At 43.1% G+C, this 22,530-nt stretch overlaps 1 protein-coding gene across 2 annotated transcripts in view; it reads right to left on the bottom strand.

Annotated features, from left to right (window-relative positions):
* Positions 1–22,530, bottom strand: part of klhl14 (kelch-like family member 14) — a 68,959-nt gene that overhangs the window by 7,216 nt on the left and 39,213 nt on the right. For both annotated transcript variants that reach the window (XM_029725406.1, XM_029725408.1), the window contains 2 exons: positions 7,944–8,033; positions 7,704–7,782 (listed from right to left, as the gene is read on the bottom strand). In XM_029725406.1, the coding sequence (XP_029581266.1) occupies positions 7,704–7,782; positions 7,944–8,033 (169 nt within the window). The remainder of the gene's footprint in view (positions 1–7,703; positions 7,783–7,943; positions 8,034–22,530) is intronic.

The raw sequence follows: 22,530 nt of genomic DNA, 5'->3' as shown, positions 1-22,530 counted from the left end.
GTAAAGTGTTTCCTCGGACACATTGGTGTGTTGGCTTCCGGGTTTAGCGAGCAATGTGTCAAGAAGCGGTGCGGCTTGGCGGGGTCGTGTTTCGGAGGACGCATGGCTCTCGACCTTCGCCTCTCCTGAATCCGTACGGGAATTGCAGCAATGGGATGACTGTAACTACCAATTGGATATCACAACATTGTGGAGAAAAAGGGGTAAAAAGTAACAACAAATATATACTGCTCAAAAAAATAAAGGGAACACTTAAACAACACATCCTAGATCTGAATGAAAGAAATAATCTTATTAAATACTTTTTTCTTTACATAGTTGAATGTGTTGACAACAAAATCACACAAAAATAATCAATGGAAATCCAATTTATCAACCCATGGAGGTCTGGATTTGGAGTCACTCAAAATTAAAGTGGAAAACCACACTAAAGGCTGATCCAACTTTGATGTAATGTCCTTAAAACAAGTCAAAATGAGGCTCAGTAGTGTGTGTGGCCTCCACGTGCCTGTATGACCTCCCTACAACGCCTGGGCATGCTCCTGATGAGGTGGCGGATGGTCACCTGAGGGATCTCCTCCCAGACCCGGACTAAAGCATCCGCCAACTCCTGGACAGTCTGTGGTGCAACGTGGCGTTGGTGGATGGAGCGAGACATGATGTCCCAGATGTGCTCAATTGGATTCAGGTCTGGGGAACGGGCGGGCCAGTCCATAGCATCAATGCCTTCCTCTTGCAGGAACTGCTGACACACTCCAGCCACATGAGGTCTAGCATTGTCTTGCATTAGGAGGAACCCAGGGCCAACCGCACCAGCATATGGTCTCACAAGGGGTCTGACGATCTCATCTCGGTACCTAATGGCAGTCAGGCTACCTCTGGCGAGCACATGGAGGGCTGTGCGGCCCCCCAAAGAAATGCCACCCCACACCATGACTGAACCACCGCCAAACCGGTCATTCTGGAGGATGTTGCAGGCAGCAGAAAGTTCTCCACGGCGTCTCCAGACTCTGTCACGTCTGTCACGTGCTCAGTGTGAACCTGCTTTCATCTGTGAAGAGCACAGGGCACCAGTGGCGAATTTGCCAATCTTGGTGTTCTCTGGCAAATGCCAAACGTCCTGCACGGTGTGGGCTGTAAGCACAACCCCCACCTGTGGACGTCGGGCCCTCATACCACCCTCATTGAGTCTGTTTCTGACCGTTTGAGCAGACATATGCACATTTGTGGCCTGCTGGAGGTCATTTTGCAGGGCTCTGGCAGTGCTTCTCCTGTTCCTCCTTGCACAAAGGCGGAGGTAGCGGTCCTGCTGCTGGGTTGTTGCCCTCCTACGGCCTCCTCCACGTCTCCTGATGTACTGGCCTGTCTCCTGGTAGCGCCTCCATGCTCTGGACACTACGCTGACAGACACAGCAAACCTTCTTGCCACAGCTCGCATTGATGTGCCATCCTGGATGAGCTGCACTACCTGAGCCACGTGTGTGGGTTGTAGACTCCGTCTCATGCTACCACTAGAGTGAAAGCACCGCCAGCATTCAAACGTGACCAAAACATCAGCCAGGAAGCATAGGAACTGAGAAGTGGTCTGTGGTCCCCACCTGCAGAACCACTCCTTTATTGGGGGTGTCTTGCTAATTGCCTATAATTTCCACCTGTTGTCTATTCCATTTGCACAACAGCATGTGAAATTTATTGTCAATCAGTGTTGCTTCCTAAGTGGACAGTTTGATTTCACAGAAGTGTGATTGACTTGGAGTTACATTGTGTTGTTTAAGTGTTCCCTTTATTTTTTTGAGCAGTGTATATTTATTATATATATATTAGTCTTCGTCACATTTTTGTCTTTTCATCCTTCATTTATTTTAACTATTATCATTCGCCGAAAACGCTGGACAATTTTAGTCTGGTTTAGTCAGACATTTTAGGCGGGGCATTTCTTTCCATTAAATAATTCATATTTATCTCTTACTTGCACCATGTGCACACTCAGATGGCCTTGTCCAAATACAGGTAACCAATGCCAGCCATAATTTACCATAAACTATAGGATATAAAGCCTACAGGTTAAACAATTTAGGTTCCGATTTTTTTCAGCATCATAACCATCGAAGGGGTTAAATAACAGTGATGTCCTTGAAAAGTGGAGAATATGAGCTTTGCAACAATGCCAGAAGTATTACTGCAGTCCTAATATTCATCAAAACTCGTTATTGCCAACACAGACGAATAACAGCACACATGGCAAAACAGAGCTTCTGATTAGAAAAAGCAAAGATGAACAAAGACATTATTGTTTCTAATTTAGGTTAGTTTGTTACAAGTGTCCTGGCTGTGCATCAGTTAAAAACAGAGACAGAGACGAGTGATTGAAGTGACCGGGAGCAGTGAGTGTGGGGGAGCCAGATCAATGCAATCAGCCCACGCAACAGAAAGACTTTAGCAGCGAATGAGAGGATTGCATTATATATTTTGCACAGGGATGCATGCTTATGATTGGACAAAACAGATGAAAAGGTGTTTAATGTCAAATGGAATGACCATTAGTCCCACATGGAATTCTCATCTCGTTACCTTTTCGTAAACTAAAATGAAAAGTCATTGCTAATAGTTCTCTTTTTTTCAGGGCATCTCATCATTGTCATTCGTTTTCGTCAGGAAAAATAGTTTGTTGAAAAGTATTTTTCATCATAGTTATTGTTGACGACATTAACACTGATGTGTGTGTGTGAGTGTGTGTTTGTGTACGGCTGTTACGGTGACCGTATTAACATCACAACGGCAGTCACGAGTCGTGACGGCTGTCAAATTCCACGTGACCATTTAGTCATGGTAATTACTGTTACTAGTTCTGATGCTGCTGATGGTCATTAGTAGCCTACCAAACTTGCTACCTCCCCACTATTGTCCCTCTAATCAGTGACATCAATGCAAATGTAATGGAAAATCTGAGCAAAAACTTTGTTAGAGCCTATAAGCTTATGTTGATGAACTTTTCTATATCAAATCAAAATCAAATCAAAGTTTGTCACGTGCACCGAATACAACAGGTGTAGACCTTACAGTGAAATGCTTACTTACAGGCTCTAACCAATAGTGCAAAAAAAAGGTATTTGGTGAACAATCGGTAGGTAAAGAAATAAAACAACAGTAAAAAGACAGGCTATATACAGTAGCAAGGTTATATACAGACACCGGTTAGTAAGGCTGATTGAGGTAGTATGTGCATGTAGATATGGTTAAAGTGACTATGCATATATGATGAACAGAGAGTAGCAGTATAGTAAAAGAGGGGTTGGCGGGTGGTGGGTGGTGGGTGGGACACAATGCAGATAGCCCGGTTAGCCAATTTGCGGGAGCACTGGTTGGTCGGCCCAATTGAGGTAGTATGTACATGAATGTATAGTTAAAGTGACTATGCATATATGATAAACAGAGAGTAGCAGCAGCGTAAAAAGAGGGGTTGGGAGGGCACACAATGCAAATAGTCCGGGTAGCCATCTGATTACCTGTTCAGGAGTCTTATGGCTTGGGGGTAAAAACTGTTGAGAAGCCTTTTTGTCCCAGACTTGGCACTCCGGTACCTCTTGTCATGCGGTAGCAGAGAGAACAGTCTATGACTGGGGTGGCTGGAGTCTTTGACAATTTTTAGGGCCTTCCTCTGACACTGCCTGGTGTAGAGGTCCTGGATGGCAGGCAGCTTAGCCCCAGTGATGTACTGGGCCGTACGCACTACCCTCTGTAGTACCTTGCGGTCAGAGGCCGAACAACTGCCATACCAGGCAGTGATGCAACCAGTCAAGATGCTCTCGATGTTGCAGCTGTAGAACCTTTTGAGGATCTCAGGACCCATGCCAAATATTTTTAGTTTCCTGAAGGGGAATAGGCTTTGTCGTGCCCTCTTCACGACAGTCTTGGTGTGTTTGGACCATTCTAGTTTGTTGTTGATGTGGATACCAAGGAACTTGAAGCTCTCAACCTGCTCCACTACTGCCCCGTCGATGAGAATGGGGGCGTGCTCGGTCCTCCTTTTCCTGTAGTCCAAAATCATCTCCTTAGTCTTGGTTACGTTAAGGGATAGGTTGTTATTCTGGCACCACCCGGCCAGGTCTCTGACTTCCTCCCTATAGACTGTCTCGTCGTTGTCGGTGATCAGGCCTACCACTGTTGTGTCGTCTGCAAACTTAATGATGGTGTTGGAGTCGTGCCTGGCCATGCAGTCGTGGGTGAACAGGGAGTACAGGAGGGGATTGAGCACGCACCCCTAGGGAGCTCCAGTGTTGAGGATCTGCGTGGCAGATGTGTTGCTACCTACCCTCACCACCTGGGGGCGGCCTGTCAGGAAGTCCAGGATCCAGTTGCAGAGGGAGGTGTTTAGTCCCAGGATCCTAAGCTTAGTGATGAGCTTTGAGGGTACTATGGTGTTGAACGCTGAGCTGTAGTCAATGAATAGCATTCTCACATAAGTGTTCCTTTTGTCCAGGTGGTAAAGGGTAGTGTGGAGTGCAATAGAGATTGCATCATCTGTGGATCTGTTTGGGCAGTATGCAAATTAGAGTGGGTCTAGGGTTTCTGGGATAATGGTGTTGATGTGAGCCATTACCAACCTTTCAAAGCACTTCATGGCTATGGACATGAGTGCTATGGGTCTGTAGTCATTTAGGCAGGTTGCCATTGTGTTTTTGGGCACAGGGAGTATGGTGGTCTGCTTGAAACATGTTGGTATTACAGACTCAATCAGGGACATGTTGAAAATATCAGTGAAGACACCTGCCAGTTGGTCAGCACATGCCCGGAGCACACGTCCTGGTAATCCGTCTGGCCCCGCAGCCTTGTGTATGTTGACCTGTTTAAAGGTCTTGCTCACGTCGGCTACGGAGAGCGTGATCACACAGTCGTCCAGAACAGCTGATGCTCTCATGCATTCCTAAGTGTTGCTTGCCTCGAAGCGAGCATAGAAGTGATTTAGCTCGTCTGGTAGGCTCGTGTCACTGTGCAGCTTGCGGCTGTGCTTCCCTTTGTAGTCTGTAATAGTTTGCAAGCCCTGCCACATAAGACGAGCGTCGGAGCCGGTGTAGTAGGATTCAATCTTAGCCCTGTATTGACGCTTTGCCTGTTTGATGGTTCATCGGAGGGCATAGCAGGGTTTCTTGTAAGCTTCCGGGTTAGAGTCCCGCACCTTGAAAGCGGCAGCTCTACCCTTTAGCTCAGTACGAATGGTGCCTGTAGTCCATGGCTTCTGGTTGGGGTATGTACGTACAGTCACTGTGGGGACGACATCCTCGATGCACTTATTGATAAAGCCAATGCCATCGGAAGAATCCCGGAACATGTTCCAGTCTGTGATAGCAAAACAGTCCTGTAGTTTAGCATCTGCTTCATCTGACCACTATTTTTATAGACCGAGTCACTGGTGCTTCCTGCTTTAATTTTTGCTTGTAAGCAGGAATCAGGAGGATAGAGTTGTGGTCGGATTTACCAAATGGAGGGCGAGGGAGAACTTTGTACGCATCTCTGTGTGTGGAGTACAGGTGATCTAGAATTTTCTTCCCTCTGGTTGCACATTTACCATGTTGATGGAAATTTGGTAGAACTGATTTAAGTTTCCCTGCATTAAAGTCTCTGGCCACTAGGAGTGCCACCTCTGGGTGAGTGGTTTCCTGTTTGCTTATTATTTCCTTATACAGCTGACTGAGTGTGGTCTTAGTGCCAGCATCTGTCTGTGGTGGTAAATAAACAGCCACGAAAAGTATAGCTGAAAACTCTCTAGGCAAGTAGTATGGCCTGCAATTTATCACAATATACAAAATCTAGAGACTTCCTTAGATTTCGTGCACCAGCTGCTGTTTACAAATATGCACAGACCGCCCCCCCCCCCTCGTCTTACTGGAGTGTGCTGTTCTATCTTGCCAGTGCAGCATATATCCCGCTAGCTGAATATCCCGCTAGCTGAATATCCATGTCGTCATTCAGCCACAATTCCCTAAAACTTAGGATATTACAGTTTCTGATGTCCCGTTGGTAGGATATTCGTGATCGTACCTCGTCTAGTTTATTGTCCAATGATTGCACGTTGGCGAGTAGTATTGACGGTAACGGCAGCTTTCCCAATCGCCTTTTCCGGGTCCTGACCAGGCATCCGGCTCTTTGTCCTCTGTACCTGCGTCGCTTCCTCTTGCAAATAACGTGGATGTTGGCCCTGTCGGGTGTTTGGAGAATGTCTTGTGCGTCTTGCTTGTTGAAGAAAAAAGCTTTGTCTAATCCGAGAAGAGTGATCGCTGTCCTGATATCCAGAAGCTCCTTTTTGCCAAAAGATACGGTTGCAGAAACATTATGTACAAAATAAGTTACAAATAACGCGAAAAAAATAATAGCACAATTGGTTGGGCGCCAGTAAAACTGCTGCCATTTCTTCCGGCGCCATTTTGGCTATGCAATTGCGCAAGAAAACAGAGTGATGGCCTCTACTAAAAAGTGGAGTATTCCATCAGCTTTCTATAGGCTAGGCCTGCTATATTTATTTACCAACTTTCCTAATATTAAGCACATTGCTTCTCTTTATAACAGGAGTATAGCCTACCTGGCTGGCATGAAAATGAACCACGGGGAAAAACGTCCTACATTCGCTATTTAAGTGCATAGATGACATGTATTTTTTTCCGCTGCTTTTGTTTCGAGACAGGTGCATGATAATGGTCCATTCTAAATCAATACTAATTTAACACATATATTGTTTAGTACGTGTAAAGCCAAGATTAAATCAAGAGTTGTCTGATGGGTGACAATATTAGCCTATCACTTATGAATGATATATTATCACTTGTGAATGATGCACAGTTTAAGGCAAACAGCGCATGCTTTTTAGCGACTTTTTCAAATCCTCGTCGCACACCTCATGTAGCCTAACCCATAGGCCTATATGTTTTGATAAGGTTTGTATCACAACTAAAGTGGCCGAATAACTTCTTAAAATGAAGCACATTAATCTGCTTTACAACGGGTGTAGAGAGCCTAACTGGCATACATACTCAGCACGTGAGTTTCAAGTTTGGGGAAGACCATTTTCACCATAAAAATGCTCCTTTATAATATCATGCCACGTGGCTAGGTTTTTAGAGGATTGTGGGTAATGTATGCATGTTTAAAAAAATAAAAGTGTACTTCTATATTAGTATTAAGCAGCTTGCCATGAGGTATAATGGATCATGATGAGACGACCCATTCCCACAAATCCAACTTCTAATGGTAGAGGCAAATACAGTATCCTGCAATGCTTGCTGTAAAACCTCTGCTGGTGGATTGAGCAATGTGCTCATCAATGCCTGCCAAAATGCGTAAAACATGCAAATAATCCGATACATGTAAATCAATTTTAAATATGAAAATACTCCAGAACAAGTGATCTAATTCTGCACTAAACAGAACTCGAAATACCAAAATAGTGTTTTCAACCTTTCGCAGTAATGCTCCCAGTCCCTGGCAAGGTGTTGCACAACACTTGATTAAAGTGGTACAACACACCATGTAATGTTTCAAAACATCTCAGGATGAAGTCTTTCTATACTCCAGAAAAGTTCAGATTTCTTCTCCTTAAAAGTGTAATGTCACATACAGACACCGTAATCATTCAGTGTTAATAATCAGTGCAATAATTCACACATCTATTGTATTGCATTACTTTGTCAATCTTGTTGGCATTGACTTACCTTTCCTGCATAGGAGGAAGTTGTATCCAACTGTTGAATCGTGGATCATAACGGCTGACATGATTGGTGCTGTGCTTTCCTGCAAAATACATGTCATAATCACGATCCATAAATAGTTAACATGGCCACACTTATCTAATCAAACAACGTTGATTGGAAATAAAGTGCGAATTATGAATATAAATACTAAACATTTATATAATTTTTTTCTATTACTACTGGTATTAGTAGTGATGTTACCATTGGGGTTCCACTGGTCCTCTCCACCCAGCAGTAGTATGAAGTTTTCCACCTCCACCACACAGTGATGGGCACTGTTGTAAGGCATTACTGGAAGACACAACACAACATAGTGGAGGATGTCAGAAACGGGTTATGAAAGGACACAGAATGGTGTAGGACATACAGTTGAAGTCGGAAGTTTATATATACCTTAGCCAAATACATTTAAACTCAGTTTTTCACAATTCCTGACATTTAATCCAAGTAGAAATTCCCTGTCTTAGGTCAGTTAGGATCACCACTTTATTTTAAGAATGTGAAATGTCAGACAAATAGTAGAGAGTGATTTATTTCAGCTTTTATTTCTTTCATCACATTCCCAGTGGGTCAGAAGTTTACATTCACTCAATTAGTATTTGGTAGCATTGCCTTTAAATTCTTTAACTTGGGTCAAATGTTTCAGGTAGCCTTCCACAAGCTTCCCACAATAAGTTTGGTGAATTTTGGCCCATTCCTCCTGACAGAGCTGATGTAACTGAGTCAAGTTTGTAGGCCTCCTTGCTCACACACGCTTTTTCAGTTCTGCCCACACATTTTCTATAGGGTTGAAGTCAGGGCTTTGTGATGACCACTCCAATACCTTGACTTTGTTGTCCTTAAGCCATTTTGCTACAACTTTGGAAGAATGCTTGGAGTCATTGTCCATTTAGAAGACCCATTTGCGACCAAGCTTTAACTTCCTGACTGATGTCTTGAGATGTTGCTTCAATATTTCCACATAATTGTCCTTCCTTATGTTGCCATCTATTTTGTGAAGTGCACCAGTCCCTCCTGCAGCAATGCACCCCCACAACGTGATGCTGTGCTTCACGGTTGGGATGGTGTTCTTCGGCTTGCAAGCTTCCCCCTTTTTCCTCCAAACATAACGATGGACATTATGGCCAAACAGTTCTATTTTTGTTTCATCAGACCAGAGGACATTTCTCCAAAAAGTACAATCTTTGTCCCAATGTGCAGTTGCAAACCGTAGTCTGGATTATTTTATGGCGGTTCTGGAGCAGTGGCTTCTTCCTTGCTGAGCTGCATTTCAGGTTATGTCGATATAGGACTCGTTTTACTCTAGATATAGATACTTTTGTACCTGTTTCCTTCAGCATCTTCACAAGGTTCTTTGCTGTTGTTTTGGGATTGATTTGCACTTTTCGTACCAAAGTACGTTCATCTCCAGGAGACAGAACGTGTCTCCTTCCTGAGTGGTATGACAGCTGCGTGGTCCCATGGTGTTTATACTTGCATACTATTGTTTGTACAGATGAAAGTGGTACCTTCAGGCGTTTGAAAATTGCTCCCAAGGATGAACCAGACTTGTGGAGGTCTACAATTTATTTCTGAGGTCTTGGCTGATTTCTTTTGATTTTCCAATGATGTCAAGCAAAGAGGCACTGAGTTTGAAGGTAGGCCTTGAAATACATCCACAGGTACACCTCCAATTGACCCAAATGATGTCAATTAGCCTATCAGAAGCTTCTAAAGCCATGACATAATTTTTCTGGAATTTTCCAAGCTGTTTTAAAGGCACATTCAACTTAGTGTATGTAAACTTCTGACCCACTGGAATTGTGATACAGTGAATTATAAGTGAAATAATCTGTCCTAACCGACTTGCCAAAATTATAGTTCGTTAACAAGAATTTTGTAGAGTGGTTGAAAAACGAGTTTTAATAACTCCAACCTAAGTGTATATAAAACTCTGACTTCAACTGTAAGTCAGAAACTTAATAAGAAAACCTGGGATAATTGATAAATCATATGTTCGTAAACTGAGCATTCTCTTGCAGTTTAAATGCTAGAAATCCATCAAATTAGCACAAAATCAACCAAAAGATTCAAAACAATTAATTGTTGTAATTGTTGGGGTTCTTTATGAAAAGTCAACTGACATAGAATCTTGAAGCGTTGAAGTGGTGCTGGTCTCTGCTGGTCATATATGAACGTCTGAACGTCTTGAAACGCCACATGTACTCTTAAATCTCTATCTGGTACAGCCAGAAGAGGACTGTCCAACCCCTCAGAGCCCGGTTCCTCTCTAGGTTTCTTCATCTCTAGGTTTCTTCTCTGTAGGTGTCTTCCTAGATTCTTGCTAGCTTCTCTCGGACTGTTTCTCATTTGAATTTTTATCACCTTTTGCATGGACTATTAAAGTAACTGTTCAGTGAAAATCTTGTTTTTAAAAGATAATATTATTTGAACTTATACCCAAATAAAGTTGTTGACTAATCCTATACTCGTATTTGAGGCCAAAGCATACATTTGAAAAAATACCTTAAAAAAACCCACCTCAAACTTGTATCACAACAGACCATTTAAAAAATGCTTGCTATTTCCTTATACAGGATGATGTCTTCCTCCAGTGGACAATGAGCTGGCCAATCAGCGGTCTATTCGCGTGAATATTTTTAATGCCCACACCATTCCAACACAGAAAAGCTGCTTTTTAAAATACTTAATTACAACTTTTGGGAAGGAAAACTATTTCACTCATATTGTAATTAACTAAAGTCAGCTGTACAACTGAAATGTGTGTTCCGCATTTAACCCAACCCCTCTGAGTCAGAGGTGCAGGGGGCTGCCTCAACCAACATCCATGTCTTCAGCATGGATGTTGGTTAGGGTTAGAACAACAGATATATATCTTGTCAGCTCAGGGATTCGATCCAGCAACTTCTCAGTTACTGCCTAGTGCTCTAACCACTAGGCTACCTGCTACCCTGTCATAAGTCATAGAAATATAGAAACTCTGCAGATCCTTTTAGAGTTTCTTTGGGGATTCCTGATTTTTACTGCTGTAGGCTGCTGTTTGAGCTTAGCACAATGAGTTTTAAGCTACAAAATCTGACTGTTCCACATTGAACCAGCCCCCTCTGTCAAACACAAGTTTGCTTTATTTAACACATAATCCCTCAATAACAAAAACCTATTAATCAATGTCATCACAGAAAATGCAATTTATGTCTGAATGAAACCTTTGTACTAAACCTAAAGAATTTCTGTCTCTCAACATTTCTGCCCCTCCTGGCTACGCCTACACAGGGAAACATCGCTCCACAGGCCCTGCAGGGGGTATTGCTGTTCTCCACCGATCAGACCTACACATGTCTTTAACGCAGGTACAGAATCTGACCTTATTGAATGCCTTGTGCTCAAACTGTCTGGCCCAAAACCACTGCTCCTCATTCTGATATAAAGGCCTGCAAAATCCTCTCCTGTCTTAGTCTCTGAATTATCTAAGGTATTAACATCTTCCTGCTCCACATGCCCTGCCACAGTGCTGCTTGGGGAATTAAAGGTGTTTTATATACACAGTACCACTCAAAAGTTTGGACACCTACTCATTCAAGTTTATTGATTTTTTTAACTATTTTTTACATTGTAGAATAATAGTGAAGATGACATCAAAGCTATGAAATAACACTTATGGAATCATGTAGCAACCAAAACATTGTTAAACAAACTCATCCCAAACCATTTCAATTGGGTTGAGGTTGGGTGATTGTGGAGGCCAGGTCATCTGATGCAGCGCTCCATCACTCTCCTTCTTGGTCAAATAGCCCTTACACAGCCTGGAGGTGTGTTTTGGATCATTGTCCTGTTGAAAAACAAATGATAGTCCCACCAAGCGCAAACCAGATGGTATGGCGTATCGCTGCAGAATGCAGTGGTAGCCATGCTGCTTAAGTGTGCCTTGATTTCTAAATAAATCCCTGACAGTGTAACCAGCAAAAGCACCCCCACACAATCACACCTCCTCCTCCTCCATGCTTCACGGTGGGAACCATACATGCGGAGATCTTCCGTTCACATACTCTGCGTCTCACAAAGACACGGCGGTTAGAATCAAAAATCTCAAATTTGGACCTATCAGACCAAAGGACAGATTTCCACTGGTCTAATGTCCATTGCTTATATTTCTTGGCCCAAGCAAGTCTTTTCTTCTTATTGGTGTCCTTTAGTAGTTGTTGCTTTACAGCAATTTGACCATGAAGGCCTGATTCACGCAGTCTGCTCTGAACAGTTGATGTTGGGATGTGTCTGTTACTTGAACTCTGTGAAACATTTATTTGGGCTGCAATCTGAGGTGCAGTTAATTGCCAATTTCTGTGGCTGGTAACGCTAATGAACTTATCCTCTGCAGCAGAGGTAACTCTGGATCTTTGTTTCCTGTGGTGGTCCTCATGAGAGCCAGTTTCATCATGGCGCTTGATGGTTTTTGCAACTGCACTTTAAAAGTTCTTTACATTTTCCGGATTGACTGACCTTCATGTCTTTAAAGTAATGATGGACTGTCATTTCTCTTTTCTTATTTGAGCTGTTCTTGCCATAATATGGACTTGGTCTTTTACCAAATAGGGCTATCTTCTGTATACCAACCCTACCTTGTCACAACACAACTGATTGGCTCAAACGCATTAAGAAAGAAAGAAATTCCCAGAACATATCCCAGATCGCGTGACCAAAACAATCTTGAAGCGTTGATTCCGATTGGTCAGACCAGCATTGAATAGTTCTTAGCACGGGTACTTCCTGTTTGAGTTTCTGTCTATAGGAAGGGAGGAGAAAAATGGAGTCGTGGTCAGATTTTCCAAAAGGAGGGTGGGGGAGGGCCTTGTAGGCATCCCAGAAGTTGGAGTAACAGTGGTCGAGTGTTTTGGCAGAGCGAGTACTACGGTCGATATGTTGATAGAACTTCGGCAGCCTTTTTCTCAAATGTGCTTTGTTACAATGAATTTTGGCTCAGGATATGTGGTTTTCAGTTTGCATAAAGTCCAGTGGAGTTCTTTGAGGGCTGTCGTGGTATCAGCTTGAGGGGAATATACACGGCCGTGACTATAACTGAAGAAAATTATCTTAAGAGATAATACGGTCGGCATTTGATTGTGAGGTATTCTAGATCGGGTGAACAAAAGGACTTGAGTTTCTGTATGTTATCACAATTAAGCCATGAGTCGTTAATCATGAAACATACACCTCGCCCTTCTTCTTCCCGGAGTGATATTTATACCTGTCTGCGCGATGAACTGAGTATTCAACTGGCTGGTCCGATTCAGACAGTAAATCCCGAGAGAGCCATGTTCCCGTGAAGCAGAGTATGTTACAATCCCAAATGTTTCTCCGGAAAGAGACCCTCGCCCTGAGCTCGTCAACTTTATTATCCAGAGACTGAACATTAGCGAGTAATATACTCTGAAGCGGTGGGTGGTGTGCGCACCTCCTAAATCGGACTAGAAGACCACTCCACATCTCCTCCGCCCGCGTTGTTTTGGGTCAGCTTCTGGAATCAGTTCAATTACCCTGGGTGGTGCAAACAATGGATCCACTTCAGGAAAGTCATATTCCTGGTCGTAATGCTGGTAGCATTGTTCCATCCCCGAGCCCAACTCAAAAGAAGACTAGATGTGCGAATGCACATACAGTTGTAGCTTTTTGAGAAGGCATGCAGAATTGAGTAAGAATAGGAAGATTTGATTAACCAATGTCAAGTCCTAGCTGATGGTGCTCAGATACACCCCCTACCCTGAAACACACACGCTGGTCCCCCGTTATGACCATTTACCCAAGCATCTCTGTGCAGTCCGACCTTTTGATTATTTTGTGCTACCAGGGCCACAATAATTTACCCCTCTCTGATTGTCCGAGTGTGACCCCCTCCCCATGAGTTACTGCAGCTAGTGTTGCCAGCACTGCCACTACCTGGGTGAGGGCACCCCACCAAAATCCCCACAGGATAGGTACAAGGTCATCAAGGTTCTCATTAGCAGCTTTGAGAAATTCCTTGTATATTATGCTCCTACATCCGGGGACTTTGGCATTGTTGGACCAACCCTGCCAGGCAGGCTCAGACTCTTGAGTGGCCATTGCTGCTTTAGTGGGTACTACTTACAGTAGGCCTATAAAACAGATAAGGACTTCTCCTTAGTGTGTGGGTCGCTCAGGTGGGTGTCTAGGGTATAGGCTTGGGGACCGTTCCATCATGATAGGACAATAAATAAATAAAATATATATATAGAGAGAATTAATTTGAAATGTATATTCCATATCTGCACAAAATTGAAAGCTCTCTGTCACAACTCCTGCTTGCAGACATACACACATGGGCTCTGGTATTTGCAACCATTTTCTTTTTTCATTTACTTAACTCCACACTTTTACAAACACAAAAACACACACCCCACTTTCCATCACAATACACCTGCACATACCCACATACTGTGCCTTCTATGTTCTCGGTTTGCTGTGTTTTTATCCCTACGATGTTGATTCCTACCTAATTTCCAGCTTTTCCATTTAAGTCTATTCACAAGACTGGGTACAGAACTTTGTGCCGTTCTGCAATTTTCTTCAGGAACTTTTAATTCATGCCTATTTTTGTTCCAGTGAGTCTTTTGCCCAGGCTTTTAACCATTATTTAATCTTTAAAGAATGCACCTTTGGCCACGATTGGGCGCTCGTATCGCTGTCCTCTCTGTCCGAAACAGGGTACTGTACACATTCGAGTTTGATTTTGTCGACAGTGTCGCCTGGGATCTGTTGCGCTTTAAGAAATAATTATTTCACCACACTTTCAGGATCTTCACCCTCATTTTCTTTAATACCAGTAAGTACCAGATTTTCTCGCATGGATCTAGTTTGTATTCCAAGTTAGGCTTCTCTCAGAAACATGGTCTCCTTTTTAAGTTCTTTAACGTCCGTTTCAATAGCATTGACTGTACCATTCAGCTTGTTTGTTTCTCCATTGTCGCAGCTTTGTCCTTTATTTCTTTACTGACAAGTTCAAGTACACCCAATTAATAATTTAGTGATTTTAGCAGGTCGGTTTCCACTCTTACCATACTAGGTGATGAAAAGTAGAAATCATCGGTGTCTGTCCATTTGGTTTTCAATATTTTCCCTGGTTCCACTCCGACATGTTTTTGCCTTGACTTCTAGATCAGTGTAGTGTCCTACTATTTAGTCAGTTTTAAAGATATTGAATATTTGCAATTTCTCATGGCGCATTCTGCAACGCCATCTTTAGTCCATCTTCAGTCCGCTATCTCAGGGCAGACATTTGACGAACTGACTTGTTGGAAAGGTGGCATCGTATGATAGTGCCACGTTGGCGAGGCCCGAGCTAACCAAGCTAGTTGGTGATGTTAACGTTTCCGTTGATGGCTCATCAGTGGAAGAACTGTCTATGGTCCTGGCACTGGTTGGTGACAGCCAGTGCTTGCCTCTTCTTTGGCAGAGAATCAGACGTCCTACTCACATCATTGGTAGCTAAAATGGTACTCCAGCACTTTCTGTTCTCCTTGTTAGGAGATGCCAATAACTCTTGAGTGAGCTCTCACACGATGACCACTCACAGGCATTATTTCCCTTACCTAAAATCCCGCATCGGATAACTTTTGCATTCTGAAGTTGCTACCTAAGCTGGCTGGTCGTTAATTTCTCATGTTTTGACCCAGTCGTTAATTCGAATCATTCTATTCATTTGACGTTGCTATGCTAAACAAATCATTGGTGTTGGCATGTGGACTAATATGTTGTCGAGTTGTGTTCTTACACTGGTACAGTCATGCCCTATGAGAGATGTATGACTGCACATGTGCGAAAATAAATAAAAGTGCATTTTCCCCCGTTCTGGTTAAAACACCAATGATGAACATGTGTGTTTATTCCTCCGTTAAGTAAACCGATATTCCTGTCCTGAAGATGTCAGCACCAACAGGTTATGGGCCCAGGAGGGAACATGGAAGCCGATGGAATAGATTACATTTCGACGGAGATGAAAAAAAATACGAGTTATGGGAGACAAAGTTTTTGGGGCACTTGCGTTTGCTTGGGCTAAAGGCCGCCATATTGAGCGTGGATGAAGATGAAGAAGACAGAGAGAAAAATGAAGAAGCCTACGCCGAATTGATACAGGTTTTGGATGATAAAAGTATTTCCCTGATAATGAGAGAAGCAGTAGATGATGGGAGAAAAGCGTTGAAGATATTGAGGGAACATTATGCAGGTAAAGGGAAGCCACGTGTGATTAGCCTCTACACTGAACTAACTTCTCTTCAGAAAGCCGCTGACGAAAGTGTTACGGACTATATCATTCGTGCTGAGTCGGCTATTACAGCACTGAGAAATGCTGAAGAGACTTTAAGTGACGGGCTGTTGATCGCAATGATTCTGAAAGGTTTGCCCGAATCATTTAAGCCGTTTGCCATCCACATAACGCAGAGTGACGAGCCGACAACTTTTGGCAAGTTCAAAACCAAGTTGAGGAGCTATGAAAGCACCGAGAAGTTTAGCGCCATTTCCACTGACGACAACGTGATGAAGGCAAGTAACATTAAAGTTAGCTGGCCAAGAGGGAGAGATAAAGGGACCGAGATAACCTGCTTCAACTGTGGCCAGAAAGGGCACAAGGCCCGGGAATGTACCGTTACTGGAGAGCGCAAAGAACGGAGACAGTGGTGTAGTTTTTGCAAGAGCTCCTCTAATACTGACGCAAATTGGAGACGAAAAAGAAGAGACAATGTGAAACAAGCAACAGATGCTGAATGCCACACATTTGCATTCAGAATAAGTGACTGTCAGGTTAGTGGACTGAAACAGAAAGGGCTGATGGTTGATACGGGAGCAACGTCACATATAGTCACGGACATCGGGAAGTTTAAGGAGTTTGACGAGACTTTCAAACCGGAAAAACATTCAGTGGAGCTGGCTGACGGAACAAGAACGAATGGTGTCGCGGAGAGGAGAGGTGCAGCGGAGGTTTACCTGAGAGACAACACGGGTCGTCGGGTAAAAACAACGCTGACGAAGGCGCTGTACGTGCCGTCGTTTCCACAGGACATTTTCTCTGTTAAAGCAGCGACAGCCAACGGAGCTTCAGTCAACTTTCGACAGGGGTGTAACAAGCTCATCCACAAGAACAGTACCACTTTTGACATCGAGGAGTGCGATAGACTTTACTATCTTAACACTGTAAGTGATGAAAATGATGATGGATGTCATGGGTGCTATGATATTCACACATGGCACAAAATTCTTGGCCACTGTAATTTTGAGGATGTGTCAAAGTTAGAAAATGTGACAGAGGGAATGAAAATCACAGGTAAGATTGACAAATCTACCCTCAACTGTGAAATCTGCACTCAGGTAAAATTTGTTCAGAGCAGAAACAGAGAGCCTGATGAAAAGGCAAAAGCGGCTCTTGAGCTTGTGCACACTGATTTGGCTGGCCCTATTGAGCCAGAGGCGAAAGATGGGTTCAGATATACTCTAGCATTTACGGATGATTATTCAGGGACAGTTTTTGTGTATTTCCTAAAAGCAAAGAGTGATACTGTAAAAGCTACTGAGAAGTTTATTGCTGATGTGGCCCCTTATGGGAAAATAAAGTGTGTCAGGTCAGATAATGGCACAGAGTTCACAGCCAAAGAGTTCCAGTCACTGCTCAGTAAGAACGCCATAAGACATGAAACTTCAGCCCCTTACTCACCCCATCAAAATGGGACCGCTGAGAGAAATTGGAGAACACTGTTCGAAATGGCAAGATGCATGCTACTTGAAAGCAACCTACCAAAGAACTTGTGGACATATGCTGTAATGACTGCTGCAGTAATTCGCAATAGGTGTTACAATAAGCGTGTAGGACAGACGCCACACTACATGTTTACTGGGAGAAAGCCTGATCTTTCAAAGATGAAAGAATTTGGATCTGTTTGCTATGCATATAGACAGAACAAGAAAAAGTTAGACTCAAGATGTGAAAAGGGTATTTTTGTCGGGTATGATAAAAATAGTCCAGCATACCTAGTCTACTACCCAGACACTGGGAAAGTTCTTAAAAACAGATTAGTCAAGTGTGTTACAAAAGGTGTAGTCGAACACCAAACTCAGACAGATTTGGAAATCAGTGATGATCTTCATGGGGAGAGATTTGAAAACCCCATGCCGAAAGCCAAGATGGCAGATCAAAATCCAGAAGAGACACAAGATGTGCAAATTGAGACTTCAGATGGTCAGAGTCCACGCTATCCAGACAGAGCGAGGAAGAAACCCCAGTACTTAAAAGACTATGAGTGTAAAGTGAAATGTGATGACCAGATACCACCTAGTGTTGACTACTGCTACAGAGTAATGTGCAATGCACCACAAACCTTCAAAGAAGCAATGATTTCACCAAAATCAGAGATTTAGGCTACTGCTATGAAGGAGGAGATGGATTCCCTTAGGGAAAATGATACATTCACATTAACCACACTGCCAGAGGGTAAAAATGCAGTGGGGGGCAGGTGGGTCTATGCGGTCAAAAACAATTCAGATGAGACTGAGACATACAAGGCAAGATATGTTGCAAAGGGGTATAGTCAAGTGGCAGGAATAGACTATAAGGAGACTTTTTCTCCAACTGCAAATATGACATCAGTACGCTGTTTGATGCAGCTAGCAGCTCAGTATGACTTAGAGTTACATCAGATGGATGTCAAAACAGCATATCTACATGCTCCTATTGACTGTGAAGTGTACATGGAGCAACCAGAGGGTTTTGAAGTCAGGTCAGATACAGGTGAGCAACTAGTCTGCAAACTGAACAAGTCACTGTACGGCCTGAAACAGTCAGGAAGGAACTGGAACAAAATGTTGCATGATCACCTTAGTGAAAATGGTTTTACACAGAACCCAGCTGATCACTGTGTTTATAACAAACAAACTGCAACAGAAAGGATCATTTTGATAATTTGGGTCAATGATCTAATTATCGCTGCTAGTGATAGTGACTCACTCACAAGTGTAAAAGAAATGTTAAGTGAAAAATTTAAGATGAAAAATTCTTGGGTTACATGTTTGGAATATAAACTGGCATTTGTGAGATGAATAACTGTAAACTAAATGTGTTGATAAAGTTAGGTTGAATACGACTTGTACAGTATAAGAGCAAGTGGGGGTGTTGGCATGTGGACTAATATGTTGTTGAGTTGTGTTCTTACACTGGTACAGTCATGCCCTATGAGAGATGTATGACTGCGCATGTGCGAAAATAAATAAAAGTGCATTTTCCCCCGTTCTGGTTAAAACACCAATGATGAACATGTGTGTTTATTCCTCCGTTAAGTAAACCGGTATTCCTGTCCTGAAGATGTCAGCACCAACAATTGGCATGTAGCTAGCTAGCAGAGATTCAATGATGATGAGAGACAAGATCTTCAATAAATAATGATTGAATAAATATCCAATAAGCCTACATAGGCCGCACTGCACTGGTTAATGAATGAATGGAATTGGAATTGTTTACGGTTTCCATGGTGAATTATACGTTTCACGTTCATTATTGGGCTAGCTAGCCTACTGGCATGGGAGAGATCGCGTTTGTAAAATGATACATTGTTGCACAGGTCGTAGAGGCATGAAGGTAGGTTTATACAACCCCCAACTGTTGCAAACCAAATAGTAGTAAGGAAAAAATAATGTGTAGGTGCTTTTTTCCGAGGGAGATTACATTTATGAATTTCCTGCATGGGCTGTGGGAGAGTTGAATTATGACATTACCCAAACCAGAAACCATGGATAAATGGCAGCGTTCACACAAAATTGAAAGCGCGAATCACCGCATTTAACCTCGCAAACGCAGGACTCTCCAGAGGGTGGTGCGGGCAGCCCAACGCACCATCGGGGGCACACTGCCTGCCCTACTGGACATCTACAGCACCCGGTGTCACAGGAAACCCAAGAAGATCATCAAGAACGTCAGCCATCCGAGCCACAGCCTGTTCACCCCTCTACCATGAAATGAAGAAGGCAGAGACAGTACAAGTGCATCAAAGCTGGGCCGAGAGACTGATAAACAGCTTCTATTCCCAGGCCATCAGACTGATAAACAACCACCACTAGATGGCCTCTGCTCAATACCCTGCCCTCTGCCAAGTACCCTACTCTGCCCCTCAGTCACTGTCACTAGCCAGATAGCACCGGGCACTGTACCCTGCACCTTACGGACTTCTGCCATATGTACATAGTCATTGAACACTATCCACTTTAATAATGTTTACATACAATTTATATATCTACTGCTGTACAAAATGTTGGATTATTTTAAAATGTTGGATTATTGTGTGCTTGTTGACATTTACTTCATTGATTGATAGGAACATAAGCATTTCGCTGCACCCGCCATAACACCTGCTAAACGGTGTATGCGATCAATAACATTTGATTTAACTAAAAGAACAACTCGTTCAAATCTTTAAACATCAACTGAATGTTAAATATTAAGGCATTTAAGGAAATCTGACACCTACACGCTCCTTCCATTGTGATGCACTGGAGTCAGGGACTATAATCCCCTTTCCTCATTCAAGATAAAGCTGTGTTAGTTCCCCTATCTGTCTGAGGCTCAATGGAAGACCTCCGCATGTCAGCCACACACACACACACACAGACACACACACACACACACACACACACACACACACACACACACACACACACACACACACATTACACACACAGAGAAGATAAAGCTGTGTTAGTCAGTCCCTATCTGTCTGAGCTAGACTCCCCTCAATGAATGGAAGACTTTCGCATGTCAGCTAGCCACAGCTATTGGAGATTGCAGCTGAGGAGTGAAGAAAATAAATTAGATTCAAGGCTGTCTAATTTTACAGCAACTGCGATCCATCAGACTAGCGGGAGGTGACAGTGGAAATGACGGATGGAGACAGACAGGTGGCCTTACCATTTCACTGATTTACGCTCAAAAGCACGGCACGGGCCCCTAGATTTATTGAGTGAACATGATCCTGTTCATTATGACTGTCACCTAAGACCATTTCTCTCCATCTCAACGGGGGTCACTTTAGCAGGGGAAGATAGGAAGGAGAACATGAGAGGGATTGGAGGACAACCTTAACATATAGACAGTGTACAGGCAGGGAGGTTGGGGGGAGTTTTTTGGCCCTGTGAGCTGCCGAGTGTTGTCAAATATAAAACAACAATCAATGAAATGTATTTTTTAAAGCCATTTTTACATCAGCAGTTGTCACAAAGCGCTTTACAGATACCCAGCCTAAACCCCCAAATGAACAATCAATGCGGAGGCAAAAGCAGAAGCACAATAGCTAGGAAAAACTCCCTAGAAGTCAGGAACCTAGTAATAATAACAATAATACATTTTATTTGCGCCTTTCAAGATATATAAGGACACTTACAGAGTAAAATATAAAATAGCAAATATAAACATGGCAATACTAAAAGCAAAGGACCTAATTCCGACCCGAGCTAAGTGCGCATAAATGGTACATAATTAGATTTTTATGCACTTTTCTCTCTACTCGTATTCTGACCTTGAACTTAAACATGAGAATAGCATGCTATTCACCCGCTATTTGTTTGGTGTGGAGATCAAAGAAATGAAGGTGCAGCGGAGGTGTGTCTACTGATACGCCGTATTCTGATCTTGACTTAATTCCCTCATAATTCAACCATCTTTACGCGTGATGAAACAATGAATAAGGTCGCGCAACCTGTCGGTTCCAAGTGGAACAACATCTACTTTCTTTTTTCTGATAGAAATAACACCATCCTCCATGCACTGTCATTTTTTAATTGATAAGAGCTAGGTAAATGAGTAAGCCGTTTGGATGAGGGGATTGTAAATATAAATGACAATTGTTTTAGATCTATTTTACCTTATGATCGCCGGAGACAAATGTGAAACCTGTCATATGGCAGCAAGCTGAAGCATATCAACATATCACCTTTCCCACAGTGAAGTTTATGACTTTGGATGAAATTTGGAGACCCAACTTATAGGCTTCTGTAGCCATGTACAAATGACAGTATAGTATCAAACCTACCAAGTTGATTTATGATTTCTAGAATGTTTAAATCATAGGTCCGGACTTTTCACTGTTTTTTAATTAATTAATTTATCGGTAGCCACCGTCAGTAATACCCACAGCAAAGATGAAGGCACGAGCCCCATGGAGCGTAGTTTGGTGAGTGGGGTGATCAGTAGGCCAGAGTCAGAGGATCGAATGCTGCGGTTGGGGGTGTAGCATGTTGGAGAGATAGGAGGGAGCCAAGCCTTGCAGGGATTTGTCGGTGAGGAGAAGGATTTTAAAGTTGATCTGGAATTTGATTGGAAACCATTGGTGGAGTGTGGGTGTGATGTGCTCCCAGGGTTTGGTGCGGGTGAGGAGTCTCGCAGCTGAGTTTTGCATATACTGAAGTTTATTGAGGGAGCTGGCAGGGAGTCCATACAGAGGAGCATTGCAATAGTCCAGGCGAGAGGTAATGAAGGGATGTATAACCGTTTCAGCAGCTGAGTCTGTCAGGGAGGGGCGAAGTCTGGCATTGTTCTTGAGATGGAAGAAGGTAGATTTAGTGAAGATTTTAATATGGGCATCAAAGTAGAGTGTTGAATCGAGGATGACCCCCAGATAGGTCAGGCGTTGATGTTGAGGTCAAACTCCTCCACCTTCTTTAAGAGAGATTTGGGGGCCACCAATATGGCCTGTCTTATTGCCACTGAGCTTCAGAAAGTTTGACCTCATCCATGATTTTATTT

This window comes from Salmo trutta, chromosome 31 (genome assembly GCF_901001165.1).
Source record: "Salmo trutta chromosome 31, fSalTru1.1, whole genome shotgun sequence".
Classification (NCBI taxonomy): Eukaryota; Metazoa; Chordata; class Actinopteri; order Salmoniformes; family Salmonidae; genus Salmo; species Salmo trutta.
The sequence above is the reverse complement of the archived record's forward strand: the minus strand, read 5'-3'. Positions and strand labels throughout refer to the sequence as shown.